Genomic DNA, 17,354 nt, shown 5'->3' with positions numbered 1-17,354 from the left:
TTCAGTCTTTTACTTATTCAGTCTCTGTATGAAAGCAGTTCAAAAGTAGATTCCAGAAAAATTAAGCTGCACAGGTGTATCTTAAAGAGTAGCACACAATCTTCTGGAATGCATTATACCTAAAAGTGTGATCACCAACTTTAGGTAAGATATATATATATATATATATATTTGTTATTTCAAGATGCATTGTTTCAGGTAACTTAAGAAAGCCGCTAATAGGATCAAAGGAAATCCTCATCCCTAATTTGTGTCATGTTCATGAATAAAAGAATATGCTGATTTCCTTTTGTTACCAAGACACCGATGTTGCTGTGGTAACCACGCTTACATGAGAAGCTACTCACCTGCACAATGATGCCCTTGCTCTTGTATTCTGCATGGAGGCCTCGAGAGAAGTAATCCACAAAAGCCTACAGAGAAAAGAGAAATATGCAGTATGCTGTGCATTAAAATGGAAGCTATCGTTTGGAGCTTTATGTAAGCATATTTGATTTACTATTTATAGCTCCTGTTTTCAAAGTGAAAAACCTCAGGCTTTCAAAGAAACTTTGCAGATTACAGCAATGTCATCTCAATAGAAACCTCACGCTTACGAAGCATTTTTACAGAAATGAGACTATCTAAACAAATATAACCCTTTTTAATTTACAAGGAAGATGAACTACATTTGTTACATAAAGTCCAGTTAAAAAAGGAAAATAATACTGAGTTCACATTATTCATTGTGCGTGTCATCTCCTTAGATTTTTTTAAAAAGAGCAATTTAAATTTCTCCTATGCAAGAATGTTTTAAAACGTGTTTAAATACCCCACCTTTTTCCTTTTAATATTTAAGAATATTAAGAACATTCTATGATGATATTTTTTCCAAGTCTCTACCCATAAACTGTCCACTACCATAAACTGTCTTCCAAACACCTGGAAGTTTTTAGAATTTTCAAGACCAAATATTTAAAGAAGGAAGCAAAAGGGCTGAAAGTTGGATACGTGAACCTGCTGTCACATCTGATACACCACCACCATAACTGGAGGCCCACTTGCTGCCCTCTCCCTCACCACTTACTCCAAGATGCACACCTCACACCTCGATACAAAAGTACTGACCTAATAATCCAAGGCTACTCAGCAGTTCAAACCAGCGCAGATTCCCTCTCCCTTCCTTCTAAACCATCTTCTCTCCCCAAGTCAAATGAAACAAAATGTTATGTTCTACTATCATTTCTTGTTTTAGAATAATGATATGGCTCAGTAGGATAAACAGTGCCCTCGGCTGAAGGAAGTAAACTGTTACACCCGTAACTGAAGCAAAAATAAATACAAAATAAACCAGTTCACGTATTTAAGAACAGCAGAGAATCACAGAATCATTAAGGGTGAAAAAGACTACTTGGAAGATGTAGCTCTAGAGAAAAGAAGGCTATTAAAAATAGCAGCTTTTGCTTCAGACCAGTGCCAGAACAAGCAGCAAAGCTCTAATACTGCACCTACTTTACCATCTTTTTTTGCTGGCCATGTCATTAGTGGATTAGCACAAGTTCTACCTGAAACCAGTGCTTAAAGTTTGCAGTGTCCAGTGTTTTCCCTATTAAGACCATCCTACTGTACTCAGCCAATGCACAAAGCAAAGAAACACTCCCACGCTGCTGGACTATTTCTATACTTTTCTAAGCATACACAAGATGTGAAAGAAAAATAGATTTTGCTGTGTAGCAGATATGTCTTTTTATTCTTCATCTTCAAGTTACATGTACCAGCTAGAAGTAGGCTCATTAAATCAAATAAGCTTATCTTCTGCACAACTATTCTTTTTCTCTTTTCCTCACCAGTGTAAGTTCTTAATGAAAGACAGTACTCAGCATCAAGTCTCTGAAAATCACACATAACAGCAAGGATTAGTGTGAGCTAGCAATGCTACTGCAACAATATGAGGAACTTGTATGTTTGCACAAATGGTTTGGTGCAGGCTCTGAATGCTGTTTCCAGATGTATGTGTGATAACCACACAGCAGAGTATATCAGTAACCTATTAAGAATAAACAAAACAAACTATATTCTGTTAATCACAAAGTGCTCTGATAATTCAAAGTTCTAGCTGCTTCCACATGACAGTCCTGAAATCAGTTACTGCTTCAAATACGGAGAGACCGTATAAAGAGAGTCGTCTCTACAGCTCAGCGCGAGCTTTGCAATAAAGAAAATGTTTGTTTTACATGAGAAGGAACAAGCAACTTCCAGTTTCCAAATAAACACTGCATTTTTTCCTTCTTCAAGAATTCATTTCAAGAAGAGCTGTTTTTTTTTTTTTTTTTTTTTTTTTTTTTTTTTTTTTTTTTTTTAAAACCTCCAGATGCTCAAAAGTGCTCCAAAAACTGTCACAGAGTTAACTAGATCAATCTAAGCCCATGACAGGGGGGCAGTAGGCCCATGGTCCCCCAACCCTCCTGGCCCCACAAAATGGGAAGGGAAAAGGAAAAGGGATAGGAAGATGGGAGCTGGGCTCAAGGAAGGAAGGAAAAAACAGCGGAAATGATCTATGGAGGAAAATCTATTTTACTAACTATGATACCAGAATGCAAGATAACACAATATAATACAATCTAATTGAGATTGAGACTGATAAATCAAATAAGATAGGAGAGTTCCTGAGACTGAGTCAAACTTGAAAAGCTTGGAATGGCTAGGAAAGCAGCCTCCAGCACCCACTGCCAGGCAGTACGAGATTGCCCCACCTGGAAGGGCCAGATCCCATGACTTCCTATGTATCCCTAATGTAGAGGGATAGGTACCTGGAACTGGAGCATTAACACTTTAACTCCCAGTGCACTTCATGATGTTATGATGTGGAATACTGAAAACCAAAAAACATAAAACCATGACAATAGCCTATGACTTTAAAAAGTCCTAAGAATGATCTCCAAATAAGAACCCTCCGAATAAGCAGATAAATGCAGCACACAAGAGCCAATTTCCTCTCCTTGGATATCTAGTAACAAATCCAAATACTTGATTTGCGTGAAATGGTGGGGAAATAAAAAACAAACATCTTTCACTTTGCCTTGGTATTAATGCAGGTAGATAGGGAAGCCTGTCAAAAAGCAGGAGTATGATTCCTTTTAAAGCATCTAATAGGGAATTCTCCACATGAAGGTTAAAGACTCGGACTGCTTATGTTCCTGACAATTAGCCAAAGCCATTGACTTAGATCCGGAGGATACTATACTTTAAAACCCCTCTATATAGATGAGGAAAAAACCCTAGAAACTGCAGATACAGTCTTTCTACAGCTACATTAGTGGAGTCACTTTCATGCTTACTAATCTTTCTGTGGTAGAAGACGAGCAGTGCTGAGAATAGGCAGATTACTTAGCCTGTAATTGAGTTTCTTAGGAGGAAGGGAGGAATATTTGAGATTCTAATTGAAAAAAAGACTAGGCAAAGCAGCCTAAGGTATATTATCTCTAAAATCAGAAGCTCACATCATTTGATAAAGCTGAAGGCAATGCCACAACAGAAGTGACCTTTCACATTAAAGCAGAAGCACGCTGTCAGAAAATAGCTATTTCAAGAGCAAATTTCATCAGCTATTGCTAATTCAGGCTTTCACAATTTCTGAACTTAAATATCCCTTACTCACACTAATATTTCTTCAGTGTAAATAAAAAAAGCATGCTTTTTCTTTTGATATATGAAAATTTAGCTGAGAGTTTAAAGGAAACACAGGTCTGTTCTGACATGAATACCACTGACTGAAAGCACCTATGTTCCATCAAGGTTCTGATTAAACTCTGAAATTCTTTAAGTATTGAAAGCAATTGCTGGTTGTATCTAAATAAAACCACAGTGCTATACTGTTTGAATATCATGTCATATATACCTCTTGCATTTATTTTTGTTATGTATACTGTGAAGCCATGTTTTGCCTTTGGGTGTTAAAAGGAGATGTTTTAGTTGAACGTTTCAGAAGCTCGTACAGATACCTTGGGAATAAAACTAACCCTGGCTGCAGAAAGACAAAACTGTTCCAGATGACACAACGAGAAACCGGAGCAATAAATTTAACATGAAATGTAGATTTAGAGTAATAATATACTGTATGTCTTGAGAGCATATATTTGATATCATCTTCTTCGGCGTTCTCATTTGGAAGTTGAGCAGATACGTGCTGAAAGGACAAACTGCTGGATAGATAGAAAATTGTCTGGACCACCTGGCTCAAAGGGCCGTGATTAATGGCTTGACATCTGGCTGGTAACAAGCACAGAACCTCACAGATCAATACCAAGGCCCATATTCTTCAATATCTGCCATCAGCAACCTAGATGATGGCACATACTACATTCTCAGCACATTTGCAGATGACAAAATTAGATGGAGTGGCTGACACGACAGAGCTTCAGTCCAGAGGGACCCCGTTCAACTTGATGATTGTTAAACTTCATGAGATTTCTTGACAGGCACAGAGTGAAGTGCAAAGTTCTGCATACCAAGTAGGATAGTCCATGTCTTAATGTTGGCTAAGTATCAGTGCTGTTGCAAAGAACCTGGAATTTATGGTGGCTGCTAGGGAGAAGGTAAGCCAATAACCCACCCACTGCAAGACAAACAAACTACATACTAGGCTACATTAGCAGGACATATGACCAGCAGCTCAAGAGAAAATAATTATTTGGTACTGGCAGTGCACTAGAACTCTATTTCTTCTCTTAAATGAAGCACTAAACTTAAAGCAAATAATCAAAAATGAAGAAAAATCTCTGCTTCCTGCAAGCACCAGAAGAATCCTACTTAAATACATACGTATATACATCCTTATCATATGTATTTATCTTCTTTAAGACTAGACAATGACACTTGCTTCAAAGTCTCAAAATAAGAAGTTGTACTAAACTCTGTCAGCATCCTTCCTCAGCCTCACATCAAGACTGCTTGGTACAGTAACACCCTTTGTTGTGTGTGATGCAGTATATAAAATTGTCATGTGATGTAATATATAAAATAGTAGTTTCCACACCAACAAGCCTCTGCATTCATTTTTATACTGACCTTCCAGTTTCCACTATTTGCAAATTTTAAGTTAGAACTTTTAGTTCATGAAAGCACCACTAGATGGACACCAAAACATTTATTTCTGTAGAGTTAGCTCACATTTGACACTTGATTTCAGCGTACAAAAGAATATTTACCTTGGTTGCAGAATAAAGAGTGAGCAGTGGAGTTGGATACATCCCAGCAGCTGATGAGATGTTCAAGATTACCCCTTTTGATCTGAAAGTGAAGATAAATTCCAATGACATAAGCAGCAACAATAAAAAAAAAAAAAAAAAAAAACCCCACCCTTTCATGTTTCATAAAATTACTGCAAGCCCTAAGAAAGTCTTTAGGATGCAACTGAGATAATTAAGACGTGTTTAAAAACTTCAATCAAATTCTAAACTGAAATTTACTAATATCCCTTCAAGCACAATGTAAATATTCAAGTAGCTGGTATAAATCAGGAATAACTCCAAGGTCAATACAGCAAGAGAATCCAGCTCCAGTATATGTTTATTGAGCTCAACTATGCCAAAATCAATCAAGAGAATTTGGCATGAATTCAGAAGGCAACTTTTAAGCCTTGGGTTAAGGTGGCAGAAATGACAAGTTTGTAACACGGATTACACTTCGATAACGCCTTTTGTCGTAAGTCTACACATCTTCCAAGTGTTACCTTCATGACGGATCTTTAAGATAGCAAGCATTTGAATCTACTACTTAAATACAGCAGCATTTTAATACAGTGTAGAAAATATGCAGTGGATGACTACAGAAGAGTTAATTTAGAGGTGTGTTACAGTAATATGTCAGGTATTCCACTATAGTAGTTAGCTAAGAGTACCTGAAACTAGCTACCACCAGCTCCGTCAAGCACTTATAAAGCATTTGCCATGAGGACAGACACTAGGACTCCTGGATTTGCCAGTCCACTATTTTGAGTATGTCCATTTCTATGACTAGTTCTATGTACAAAAGCAGACCTGTTACTTAGCGCCATGTAGAAATCAGAATTAAAAAATTTAGGGCAAGTAAGCTATTAGAGGATGATTGCAGACTGCCCAATACAGGGGAAGCTGCCTCTGCTTATTCCTACCCTACAGCAGACCTCAGCCAGTTTGCCTGAACATACCATAAGGTTTTCTGTGTGCCGTGCAAAGAAAGAACATGCACACAGGTCATCACACAGCTCAGCTGCTGTAGATTCACAAGTTTCTTATCACATTTGTTCACCTACGCATAGCCTATGCCACTGCTGCCACAATGAATTAAGAAACCATCTTAAAAACAAACAGCTGAGATTAAGCAACAATTAAAAAAAAATAAATTTTTTTGATTCTTTGTGACAACAGATTCATGGCCTCTGCCATGATACAAGTGGGAATTAATTCCAGAAATGAGAGTTGACATGTCAGAAAATAAACATTTCACAGTCACTGAGGTCTTCAAACACTTTTGCTGAAGTTCTTGAGTTCCAGAGTTACCTGCAAGGTTCTGCTGGTCAAACAAAGTAGTAACGTGGATCCAAATATATGGTATGAAGAAAAAAAGGCTACAAAATCATCATGAATTTCTACAACAGCAGAAGGCTACCAGTGGATGCTACAGGTTTTTCATATCGAGGCAGGTGGTGCTTGTGATATTTATCCACGAGCTCAGATGAGGATTAGCAGTGAAATGAGTATTCGTGCAGTTTTTAAGAGATTACCAGATCGGAGAATACCACAAGGAACTTTTTACAGAGCTCAGAAGGCTATGTGAGCAGACTACGGAATGGCTGCTGAAAAATCAATATTAACAAAACCAACCGCACATGCTAAAGAAAATAATGTGAATTAATCACAGTCTTTGCAGAATTCTACATCAACTCTTCATTCCCTTTTAGAATTCAACTAAAGTCACCAAGGAATTGGTTCTCTTTTGTGCGACTGTCACCAAGAGCAGCCCAAGGGGAGATGGGCAGGGAATGGCAGGAACACGTCCGTCACATTCCAAGTCCCGCCAAGTCTGCAGAATGCTTCTCTGCCCAACACAGGACAGAACCTCATGGTTTGAGAAGAGAGAAAAGGAGGAAGAAAAAAAACTGGTGAGTGAGCGAGGCGAAAGGGTTCAATATAGATATTTAAGAGACTATTAAGAAGAGCCCATGACAAGAGTATAAAGACTAATGAATAACAAAGATCAAGATCTCCATTTATCCTCCCATGATGCAAATAGGAAGATGACACGAACTGAAAGACTGTGAAACGTGTGTGTTTGGTGGCCCTGCTAGGCAGGGGGGTTGGAACTACATGATCCTTGAGGTCCCTTCCAACCCGGGTGATTCTGTGATTCTGTGATGTAGACCCGATGAAGGCAGTGCTCTCCCCACACTCATGCTGGAGGAGCCACCACCACAACACGTAACAGAGGACGAAGCTTGACGGGACTCGAAGACGATTAAGCATTTCTAGGGTCAACGAGACTCCCCTGTAAAGCCAAGAAGCATGCATGGAGGGCTGCATGGGCACCCAGGGGAAACACTTCCCATCGCTTCCAACCCAGCGCAGCAGCAGCGCTGCAGAGAGGACCCCGAGGGCAGCAGGCCGCACCCAGCCCACCCTGCTCACTGCAACCCGCGGCTGCAGTTATATTTAGCCGTCCTGTTGCCGCGGCAACCAGCGCCCGCTCCAGCTGCACGCCGTGGAAGGAGCGCTTCCTCCCTAATGTCATTAGACACTTGCTACTTCCCCAGCAGTAAACACCAGAGTTGGGAGTTAGTCTAGAAATGGTCAACCGAGTTTGCTGCTGTGTGCCCAAAGACATCGAGGCTCGATGTTCGGTTCCCTCTCACCGGGATGCTGACAGAGGAACTGCTCATTTAAGTGGACAGGAAGATGCAGATTATGAATGGTCACTGTAAGAGTCCAGAGCGCAGGAGAGGAGCCACAGAAGTGTCCAAATGCCATTACCAAAAATGGCAGTCGTCTGATGCTATGGTACTCATCAAAAATAAGAAGTAAGGGACACATCAAGTTTTCTGCTAACAAACCTGGATGTAAAGCACATCCGCTCAGCTCTGAGGAATGCCATCCAGCCAACCCCCAAGTACCCCCAGTCAAAGCATGCAGTGCAGGTGCAAGATGCAATGGTGCACTGCGTGACCCTGAGTGCTCAGCACACTGCCCTCCCTGAACACGTGGGATGCAGCACATTTTGCATCCACAGCTTCGACTCAAACTGATCTGCCATGTGAAGTGGCTCCACACAAGCGGAAGCTTTCCAAATGTGTAAACCCTTCTATTATTTTGATCACCCTTTCTTTTCAAACTGCTGCCCTTAGGATTCCCAAGGTGAGCCAGCAGATCGGAGTTGTGAGACAAAGAAACATGATTGTTTGCTCAAAGACAGTCAGAAGCAAACCTGGGCCCTACTTTCATTCAAACCACCTCTGCTTCTGTAATATCTAACAGAAAGACGGACATTCTGCAGGCAGAATATGATCACTTTGCTCTGTGAAATGGAAGAGATCAATCTCAGTCAAAATGGATAACTATGATGTTGCCTTAGACAAAGAAGAAACTGAGGCAAAAAGTTGCCATTAGAGTTCCAAAGTTCCAAAAACTCGTATTGAGAGTACTTAAATCCCTACAAGGCAGGATGGCTTTGGTCACGCTGCCCTCTTCAGAAGGACAATGTTTTCACATAGGCCACATGCCATTATCTGCCACGTGGAGGACATGGGCAAGACATAACATTTGTCTTCTGAACCTTAACTACCATCACTGCAGTGCAATCTTCAGTCTAGGCCCCATCTTTCTCAAGAAATCTCAAGGATTCTCAATAACCAGCTCTCCCAGATTCTGGAATTTTCTTTTCTAAATCAAGTTTTCTCACATGAAATAAACTTCTTTTGCTTCCACTCTTATCTCCAAGTTGTCTCAACTAACGAGTCTAAGCTTGCCATCAATCTGATGTGCAAGGTACCAACTCCCAGAGTGGCCACTAGCTGTGACAGTCTGTACCCATGAAGAAGCTTCATGTTAGATACAAAACACTTGCTCTTCATCTGTGCAACACTAGCATAACTGAACCCTGATCTGCAGTGAAGACTTCCAGATTGTGAGAGAATACAAGAAAAAAAATCTTTACCCCCTCTTTATTAGTCATATTTTGAGGTTTGCCCCATCTATATGCTCCTACTGTATTACTCACTACAGTATCCACGTTGGAGGTAATACCACAGTGAGTATCATGCACAGTCCTATGCAGCCTTACTCAATATTATCATAGAATCCTTAAGAGTTGAAAGGGATCTTTAAAAGTCATCTAATGCAACTCCCCTGCAATGAACGTGCATAGCTAGATCAGGCTGCCCAGGATCCTGTCCAGCCTTGCCTTGAAAGTCCCCAGGGATGAGGCATCAACCACATCTCTGGGCAACCTGCTGCAGTGCCCCACCATCCTCACTGTAAAAGACCTTTTCCTTACATCCAACCTACTTCTACCCTCTTGAAATCTGAAGCCATTTTCCTTCGTTCTATCACCACAGACACTGCTGAAGGGTCTGTCTCCTTCTTTCCTGTAGCTCACCTTTAGATACTGAAAGGCCACTATCAGGTCACCTAAGGGCCTTCTCTTCTCCAGGCTGAACAGCCCCAGCTCTCTCCTGACCTTGCAGGAGAGGAGTTCCATCCCCTGAATCATTTTTGTGGTCCTCCTCGGACATCCTCCAACAAGTCTATGTTGTCCTGTACTGAGGACTCCACATCTGGATGCAGTATTCCAGGTGAGGCCTCACCAGTGCAGTGTGGGAAGATCACCTCCCTTGACCTGTTGATCGTGCTTCTTTTGTGCAGCCCAGGATACAGTTGGCTTTCTGGGTGCCAAGGGCACGTTGCTGGCTCATGTCCAGCTTCCTATCCACCACTACCTCAGGTCTTTTTAGGCAGGGCTGCATTCAACCCTTTCATCTCCCAGCTTGTATCGGTAGTAAGGGTTGCAAGAGCTTGCATTTGGATTTGTTGAACCTCATGAGGTTTACCTGGGCCCCACTGCTCCAGTCTTTTTTTTTTTTTTTTTTTTTTTTTTTTTATGAGTGCAGCTCAACTCTAACCTAAAGCAAACCCCAGTGAGCCAGCGTTAGCGCTGCAGCAGACAGCAAACACCCTGCAGCAGTCAACACCAGCTAGAGAACAGCCTGGAGGGACCACATCAAACCTGGGTGCCTTTAGTTTCACCCGGGAGCTGCCTAGGAAGTCAGTACACGTCTCCCAGCAATGACAGTGGTGTGCATTAACTCCTTTTTTAAAGAGCTGGTCTCCAATTCTACTTCACCAAATGATCACAGACTTTCCTCAATATACCTCGTACTGTATAATGAGAACATACTCTTTGCATCCATTTTACTTACAATGACTTAGAGAAATAGCCTTAAGAAGGTTATTCCCAGGAACTGTAACCACCCCCTCAGAATAGCAGGTTGTTGAGTTAGTGCTGATGAGTCAGACGGGCTTTTTAATTCTGTTCTAAAAGGAATCACCACAACAGTGGAGAAGGGAGAGGAAAAATAAAAAGGGAATCGAGTGGAAAAGGCTTCCACCGTCTGATGATTCATGCACCATCAGCGTGACTCACCCAGCATTACTCTGCCATTAAAACATGGAGACCAGGCTGATTAGTCACAGTAATGAATTTTTCAAGAAAGGATTCTCCCCTATAAATAATGATGACTTTGTCTGGATAGTGGTAGTGTGACTCACCTTTCCAGCATGCCGGGCAGCACCAATCGTGTCATCTGCAAAAAGAAAACATTCGTGATGGCTGAGAATGCAGGCACCACACAGCCAGCGACAGGGAAGCCTCCCTTCCTCCCAGAAGCAGCTGCCACCCCCTCCACCCCGGCCACAGCTCAGGGAAGCAGAGACCATACTTTGCGTAGGCAGTTTATTTTTATTCTACCTGGATAACTTGGCTCTGTCAAGCAGTGTGTGTACTGAAACTGGTGAACCGAGCCAGCTAGCAGCATAAGTACAATAAGTGCAATAAGAATAAATAAAAATGCCTCCACCGCCCTGCAGCATCCATGCCTTCTAAAGAAGATGGAAACACCAGAGTACTATGATATGTGTATGATCTTTCTCTCCCCAGAAAAGGCATCTGTATTTCTTATGATTGACTAAATTTATCATCGATGCCAATGCATTTTAGCAAGTCTTACTAAACTGCTGATTTTGAATTAAAAAAACACCAACACAACAACAATAAATTGTGGAGCAGCAAGAGCACTGGACAAAAGCACTGGAGCATTCTAGCTCTGGTAACCATGTCAATCAACTCACTGCTCCAACATATCTCCTTTATTTTAGAATAAAGTATATAAAGCTTACCAGCATTAACATAGTAAGAATCATTGCTGTTAGAAGGCAGGCAAAAGAAGTTTAGTTTGCTTCTGACAAGGGCTGCTTTTGTGTAAGAGTATTACTATAACAAGAACAAAAAATAAGCTTCTATGGTGCAGCTTTGGTACCAAGTTCTCAATAGCCCCAGTTTTTCAGCAGCTTGCTATAAATATTATGTTGCATACAGAAAGCATTTAAGAGCCTAGAACCTTACTTTGCTGATTACACAGGTGTCTGCAGTAAGAACATTTTCCCCGTGCTGAGGAAAACTTCCCCACTGCTCTGCAGACTCTGCCTTCACCACGGCTGTGAGCAATCCATCTATAACCCAGTTGAAAGATTCTCTACAGCTGTAATCCTAAAAACAAGCTTCCAACCACAAACCAAGCAGCTGTGGCAAAGGAAACAAAGCACTGACCCAAGCTTAGATGAATTTTGAATTTGCAAGACAACTAGCCCTTCTAATACTGTTACTATCCTTAATTATGAAATGATTCCAAAATCGCTGCCTGTAAAAATCATAAAAATCATATAGTCAAAGTTCAGTTTCTGCCAAATACTACCCTGCTCCCAACCAACCCTGTTTGTAAGCATCGTGACTGACACCAAAGACATCAGAAATACAAATTATCACTTCTCACATCTTTAAACAAAAATATTTTCCAAACAAAACAAAATGCTTGATGGCACCAAAATATAGCAATATTCCCACTAGCACCAAATTACCTCAACAGGTGAAAACATGAAGCTAAAACAGCATATAGAGGAGAACAAAACATCTGTAAGCACTTTTATTAAAAGAAAAAATCCGACTTACTGTACTATATGTTAGTATTACTGTTGCATGAACACTTACATGGGGTGGAATTTGGTTTTGATTTTATTTTTTAGTTGTGAGCTCTCAGACTATCAGATACACCGCATGACAGCTATGGCAGGGCATTGCACAAGCAGGGGTTGAGCAGACCCTACAGTCATAGCGTGGGCTGTTGGCACATGCAACTCCCAGCATTGCTGCAGAAGTCAAACTAAGTTTTTCCTGAGGTGGTAAACATCACCGAGCTAACCAGGTTCAATGCAACTTCAAAACTAACTCTATGCAGGAGCTTTCTCACACACCAATACTACAAAAGAAATGTGGAAATAACCACTTTAATATTAAAAGATAATGAGTGATTCTGACTGATTTGAAGGCTAGCTCAAGAATGGCAGATATTTTATCTGGTACAAGCTTTATGATCTCTACCACAGATCTCTTGGCAAAAAGTGGAGTACTGTATCTTGCCTATCAGGGTAAGATAATGCTGCATACACTTCTCAGAGATAGACATGGGGACAAGGATTGTAATTGCATCCCCTTAGGCAACCCAAAAATGGTTTGAAAAATTAGTACAGCAGCTCCACTGTAACACAGAGGGAAGCACATTTAAAACTTTAGTGATAAGTCCCAACTTCTGCATTTAGGGTCTCAGTCCCAACTGCAAGTCACCAAACAGCTCTAACTTACCATATTACAAAATTTCTGGTCACTACTGATATCCCAATGAGAGAGTACACACAAAAAAGCTACAATGATTAATGTTTGATACAAATTAAGAAACGATGAAGCCAATGACAGCAGAAACATTGCAGTAGGTACGTGACACTAGTGGAAATAAACAAATGCTCTCCCCTGTAGCTTTGGACACCATCTGTGTCCAAAGTTCAGCTGGAAGGGCAAGTGGATCCCCACCCCCAGAAAACACCACTGGTAAAACCAGATTTCATACTCAACATCACCTCCATTTATCTCCATTAAAATGAGTATTTTGAGAGAACTTCAAAAATCTATCAAAAAAAGCAAAACTGTTTTTCCTGTCTGTATTTGCATCTTGCAACATATCAAAAGAGATACATGAATATTCAGTATCTTTGTGCAAAAAAAAAACCAAAAAACCAACAAAAACCCCACAATTTATTTATTTTTTTTTTTTTTAAAGAAAAGAAGTAACTAACAGAAGGCAGCCCGTTGAGTCAGTCTCACCTCACCCAGCCAACATACTAAGGCTGTTCCAGTAATGCAACAGCACTACTGTAAAAATGCTGGCAAAGCATTCTGTAGGCATTTTCAGATTATCTGGCAAATCTGTATGTTGTACACATACATAAAATGGCTCCAGCACTAATTCAAAGAAAACAAGCTTTAGCAAGAATGAATTTTTACCATACATGATTGTTTCCAATTGCTTGCATGATCTTTATCCAAAAGAGCCAATCTGGTTAACATCCTTGTCTTCAACAGCTATAACTACAGACATGGAATTCCAAAACAAGAAGTTCAACAACAAATAGATGTATAATTGAATACACGTGTCCCAGATAAAGAATCCAAATGTTTTGCTTGGTCTGATTTATAGATATACAGTTCTGCAATAATGTCAATTTAATAAATACCAATGCATTACAAGTCTGAGTCCACAGGACTTCACGTGTAGGACATGGGAGAACTCTATGTGAATACTTCTTTCTCTGATAGCAATCTAATCAAGGACAAAGTGGTAGGAGACCTAAAGGAGAGGTTGGGAACTATCCTAAGAAGATTGCCTTCAGCTGGTGGATACTGAACTCACCCCAGCTTTCTGAATGAAATGCTAATTTTCACAGAAATACACATGCTGTGGTTGAACTCATGAAAGCTCCAAGAGTCTGAAAGCTAGGCTAATTTCAGACAGAGCAGCCAGACACTAAGCTATGGAAAACCTGCCTACTCATACAAATTCCTTATTTCTTTCTGAAAGCTTGAATTAGAGAAGAGTGTGAATGCATGTATGTGCCAGAAAAATTTGCACCAGACAGACTTCTTAGTGTCAGAAGCTGTCAATACTTTACAGCTTGTATAGATTGGTAAAACATATTGCACACAACTGTTAAATACTAGTAGTTGGTGTTTTTCTGCTTGTTTTTCAATAATTTCGCATACACACAGGTAAATCTCTCAGTAAAATTACCAAAAAGTTTGGAGTCTCATTCCTCTGTTGTGGTAGATAAAAATAATGCAGCCCTGATTCACACAAGCACTCAGCCACCTCACAAATAGCTAACTGACACTGTGACCATGCACAACTCACACGCAAGTCTTACTGTTAAAGAAGCAGGGAACTGTATTCCTGCACTATTAGTTAAATCGATCATGAAGGCTATTATCAGCATCTACTGCTAGGTTCTTACAATGCATCTCAAAAGTCATTTCTTAATGCAGCTTGTACCTACCTGCCACTTTTTACAAACACAAACCATTCTCGTTTGGCTTTGGATAAAAGGTAATGTCTGTTCTATAGAAAATAATGCGATAATCTTTGTGGCAAAGTTCATAAGCAAAAAGGGGCACATACAAGGATATACAAAGGGAACTGTGAACTTAATATGCTGCAAGACCTGTCCGTTGTCAGTGACCTTTCATTGAGCAACATTTCTAGGAGAGTTTTTTGAATTAGAATCTCAAACTTTTAGGCTCCAGCTTCCAAGTACAGTTCCCTAGTTGAGCATTTCCCTCTCTTTCTAATTTCAAGATGTGGAATCTGTATTTGTTTAACCCCAAATCCACAAAAAAAAAAAAAAAAAAAAAAAAGGCAAGAAAAACCCGTAACCAACACAACTAGATTTTCCTAAATTTCACATTGTTGTTTGTATTCAGAAGAAAAATCCTAAGTGCTTCTTTCACCACTGCTGGAATGTACTTGTCAGTCACATTTTCCTTGTCCTACTTGGCTGTGTATCATGCTCTTAGGTTCAAAGTCAGCAAGGTGGGAAACTGCAGCATCTAATTTCCCCCTGAGGAACATTTCATTGCTACTCATGACCACCTTCACAGTACACTTACTTCCCTTCCAAGTACTGGCAACTGTTCTCCTCCGCTACAAACTTGCATTATCTTTTTGGCTAAGTCATCAGCTCCCCCTTCCATTATGACTTTGAATATAAATGTGATAGCTATCCCTTGACCAGAGGTACGGTACACACACACACACACACACACACACCTCTTCTCGAAAGCCAGTGTTGCCACTTCCCTCAGAAATATGTTCTGCTTGAAATTATCCTTTCCAACACACAACAAATGCAATCCTTTTATGCACAAGTCTACAAAAGAACTTTTCCCCTATCTCAGATAGGCTAGCTCTCCTCCTCACTTCAGTTTTGCATAGGTTGCTATTTGTTTCTCTCCTAAACTCCATTTTAGACTTCTCTGGCATTGCTTAGAGTTGCTTGTCTTGCCAGGTGTTCACAACTTGGTGCAATTTACCTTCCCCTTCTACTAAGAGGCAGCTGACACCATATCTCAGTTCAACACAGCATGTTTATGTTTTTGTTTGTTTTTTATGTTTTTGGCAAATTATAAGACTCTCAAATACAGTAATGAATAAAAATCTTGATCATGTAGGGCTGTTGTCCTTTCACATTTAACACTCAGTACAGAGCATAAATAAGGCGATGAAGGCAAAGATTAGCACAGACACCAAGGCATGTAGGTGCATGTAATTTACTCTCCCCCTTCTTCCAATAATGCCAATTTCAAACTGAAGACTGGCCTGTAAGTCTGAAAACCACATTCCCCCTACGACATAATGGCTTTCAAACCAATTCAGCTCCTTGCTTAATCAAGCGCCAAGCCAGCACCCCCTCAGCTATTTAGTCCCACTCATTTTTCAGAGCACACGTTCATGCCACACTCCCAGTGCAATTAGCATACTGTGATCCTGCAAACAGAGACAACACACTCGCTATTTGTTTCTCACATACTTAGTATCTTGTGACAGGATACCCGTTCTCAAACATTAGGGGAAGTTACACTGCATTAGAAACTTTACTGCTGAAAAAAAAAAGGTTGAACAGGCTGTTAATTTATCCTGTGAGGTGAACTTTGTGAGTTTCTCATGCAAGAAGGGAGATTTTTAAAAACTAGACACAAACATATGCACTTGGAAAAGAGGTGATATGGCGATATCTCCATTACACACCAAAATAAATGCTTATGGGATTCTGTCCCAAAAATATAAGTGAAAGGACACAGATTTTTCCTAAAATTACTTTTCCCTCTATTTTTATGGATTCTTCTCAAGAAAAAAAAAAAAAAAAAAGGAAAGGAAAGAAAAGAAAAAAAAGACTTACAGATGGTACATATCTCTAATGTGCTCCTCTCCCCAAAACAGTAAGCATCTGGCATGCCTACTGTTTAATTACACAACAGGCTCATGCAAGAGGAACATTTTCAAGCGTGGAAGCTGATGCTCAGCCTGCGATTATACCCAGTAGCACGAGCTGCTCATGGTCAAGGGAAGTTTTCAAACAAACTGAAAAGCACTAACATACACTAGGTCTCAAGGAACCAGATAATAAATTTTTACATGCGTGGGAACAACCACGTTATAATGTGAAGAGGCTGACACAACACAAAATTTACCAGAAACAAAATCATACATTTGCTAACTGCAGTTGAACATCACTGATTATAAACACAGAGAAACAAGCCACAAAGCAGCACTAGTTCATTCTGGAAACCAAGATAATCTGGCTGCGTCTCTCTAGAATTTTAGCATACCAAAGTAGACCTCAAATTATTGCAGTCTATCATCTTCAGAAAAACATAATAAAGTAGTTCAGCTGTAACTCTTCTGTTCTGACAAAATGTTTCTAGGAGGATCAACACCCCAAAACCTTTATTCACTGAATAGTGCACTCCCTCTGCTGGCACAGCACAGGTGTCACACCGTAGCAGTTTGCTGATTATACCTGGTGTAACTGTGTTAACACCTGGGAGAGGGGGATGTCTGCTAAATGGCTTCTACAAGAGAAACAGTAAAAGGTGCCCACTAACAATTGCCTTCCCTGGTGCAAATCTTGTAGGTGCCCAGCAAGACCCATGGGCCACAAACCTCAATTAACAGAAACTGGAGTTTGTCA

General features: G+C 40.3%; 1 protein-coding gene across 1 annotated transcript in view; it reads right to left on the bottom strand.

Moving 5' to 3' along the window:
- HSD17B12 (hydroxysteroid 17-beta dehydrogenase 12) overlaps nucleotides 1-17,354 on the bottom strand; it is a 74,975-nt gene that overhangs the window by 7,729 nt on the left and 49,892 nt on the right. Inside the window, 3 exon segments of the mRNA XM_042814097.1 lie at nucleotides 348-413; nucleotides 5,187-5,268; nucleotides 10,776-10,810. Coding sequence (XP_042670031.1) covers nucleotides 348-413; nucleotides 5,187-5,268; nucleotides 10,776-10,810 — 183 coding nt within the window.

This window comes from Centrocercus urophasianus, unplaced genomic scaffold, assembly GCF_019232065.1.
Source record: "Centrocercus urophasianus isolate 14NV4802_14NV808 unplaced genomic scaffold, USGS_Curo_1.0 seq_14, whole genome shotgun sequence".
Classification (NCBI taxonomy): Eukaryota; Metazoa; Chordata; class Aves; order Galliformes; family Phasianidae; genus Centrocercus; species Centrocercus urophasianus.
This window is presented reverse-complemented; position numbering and strand designations above follow the sequence as displayed.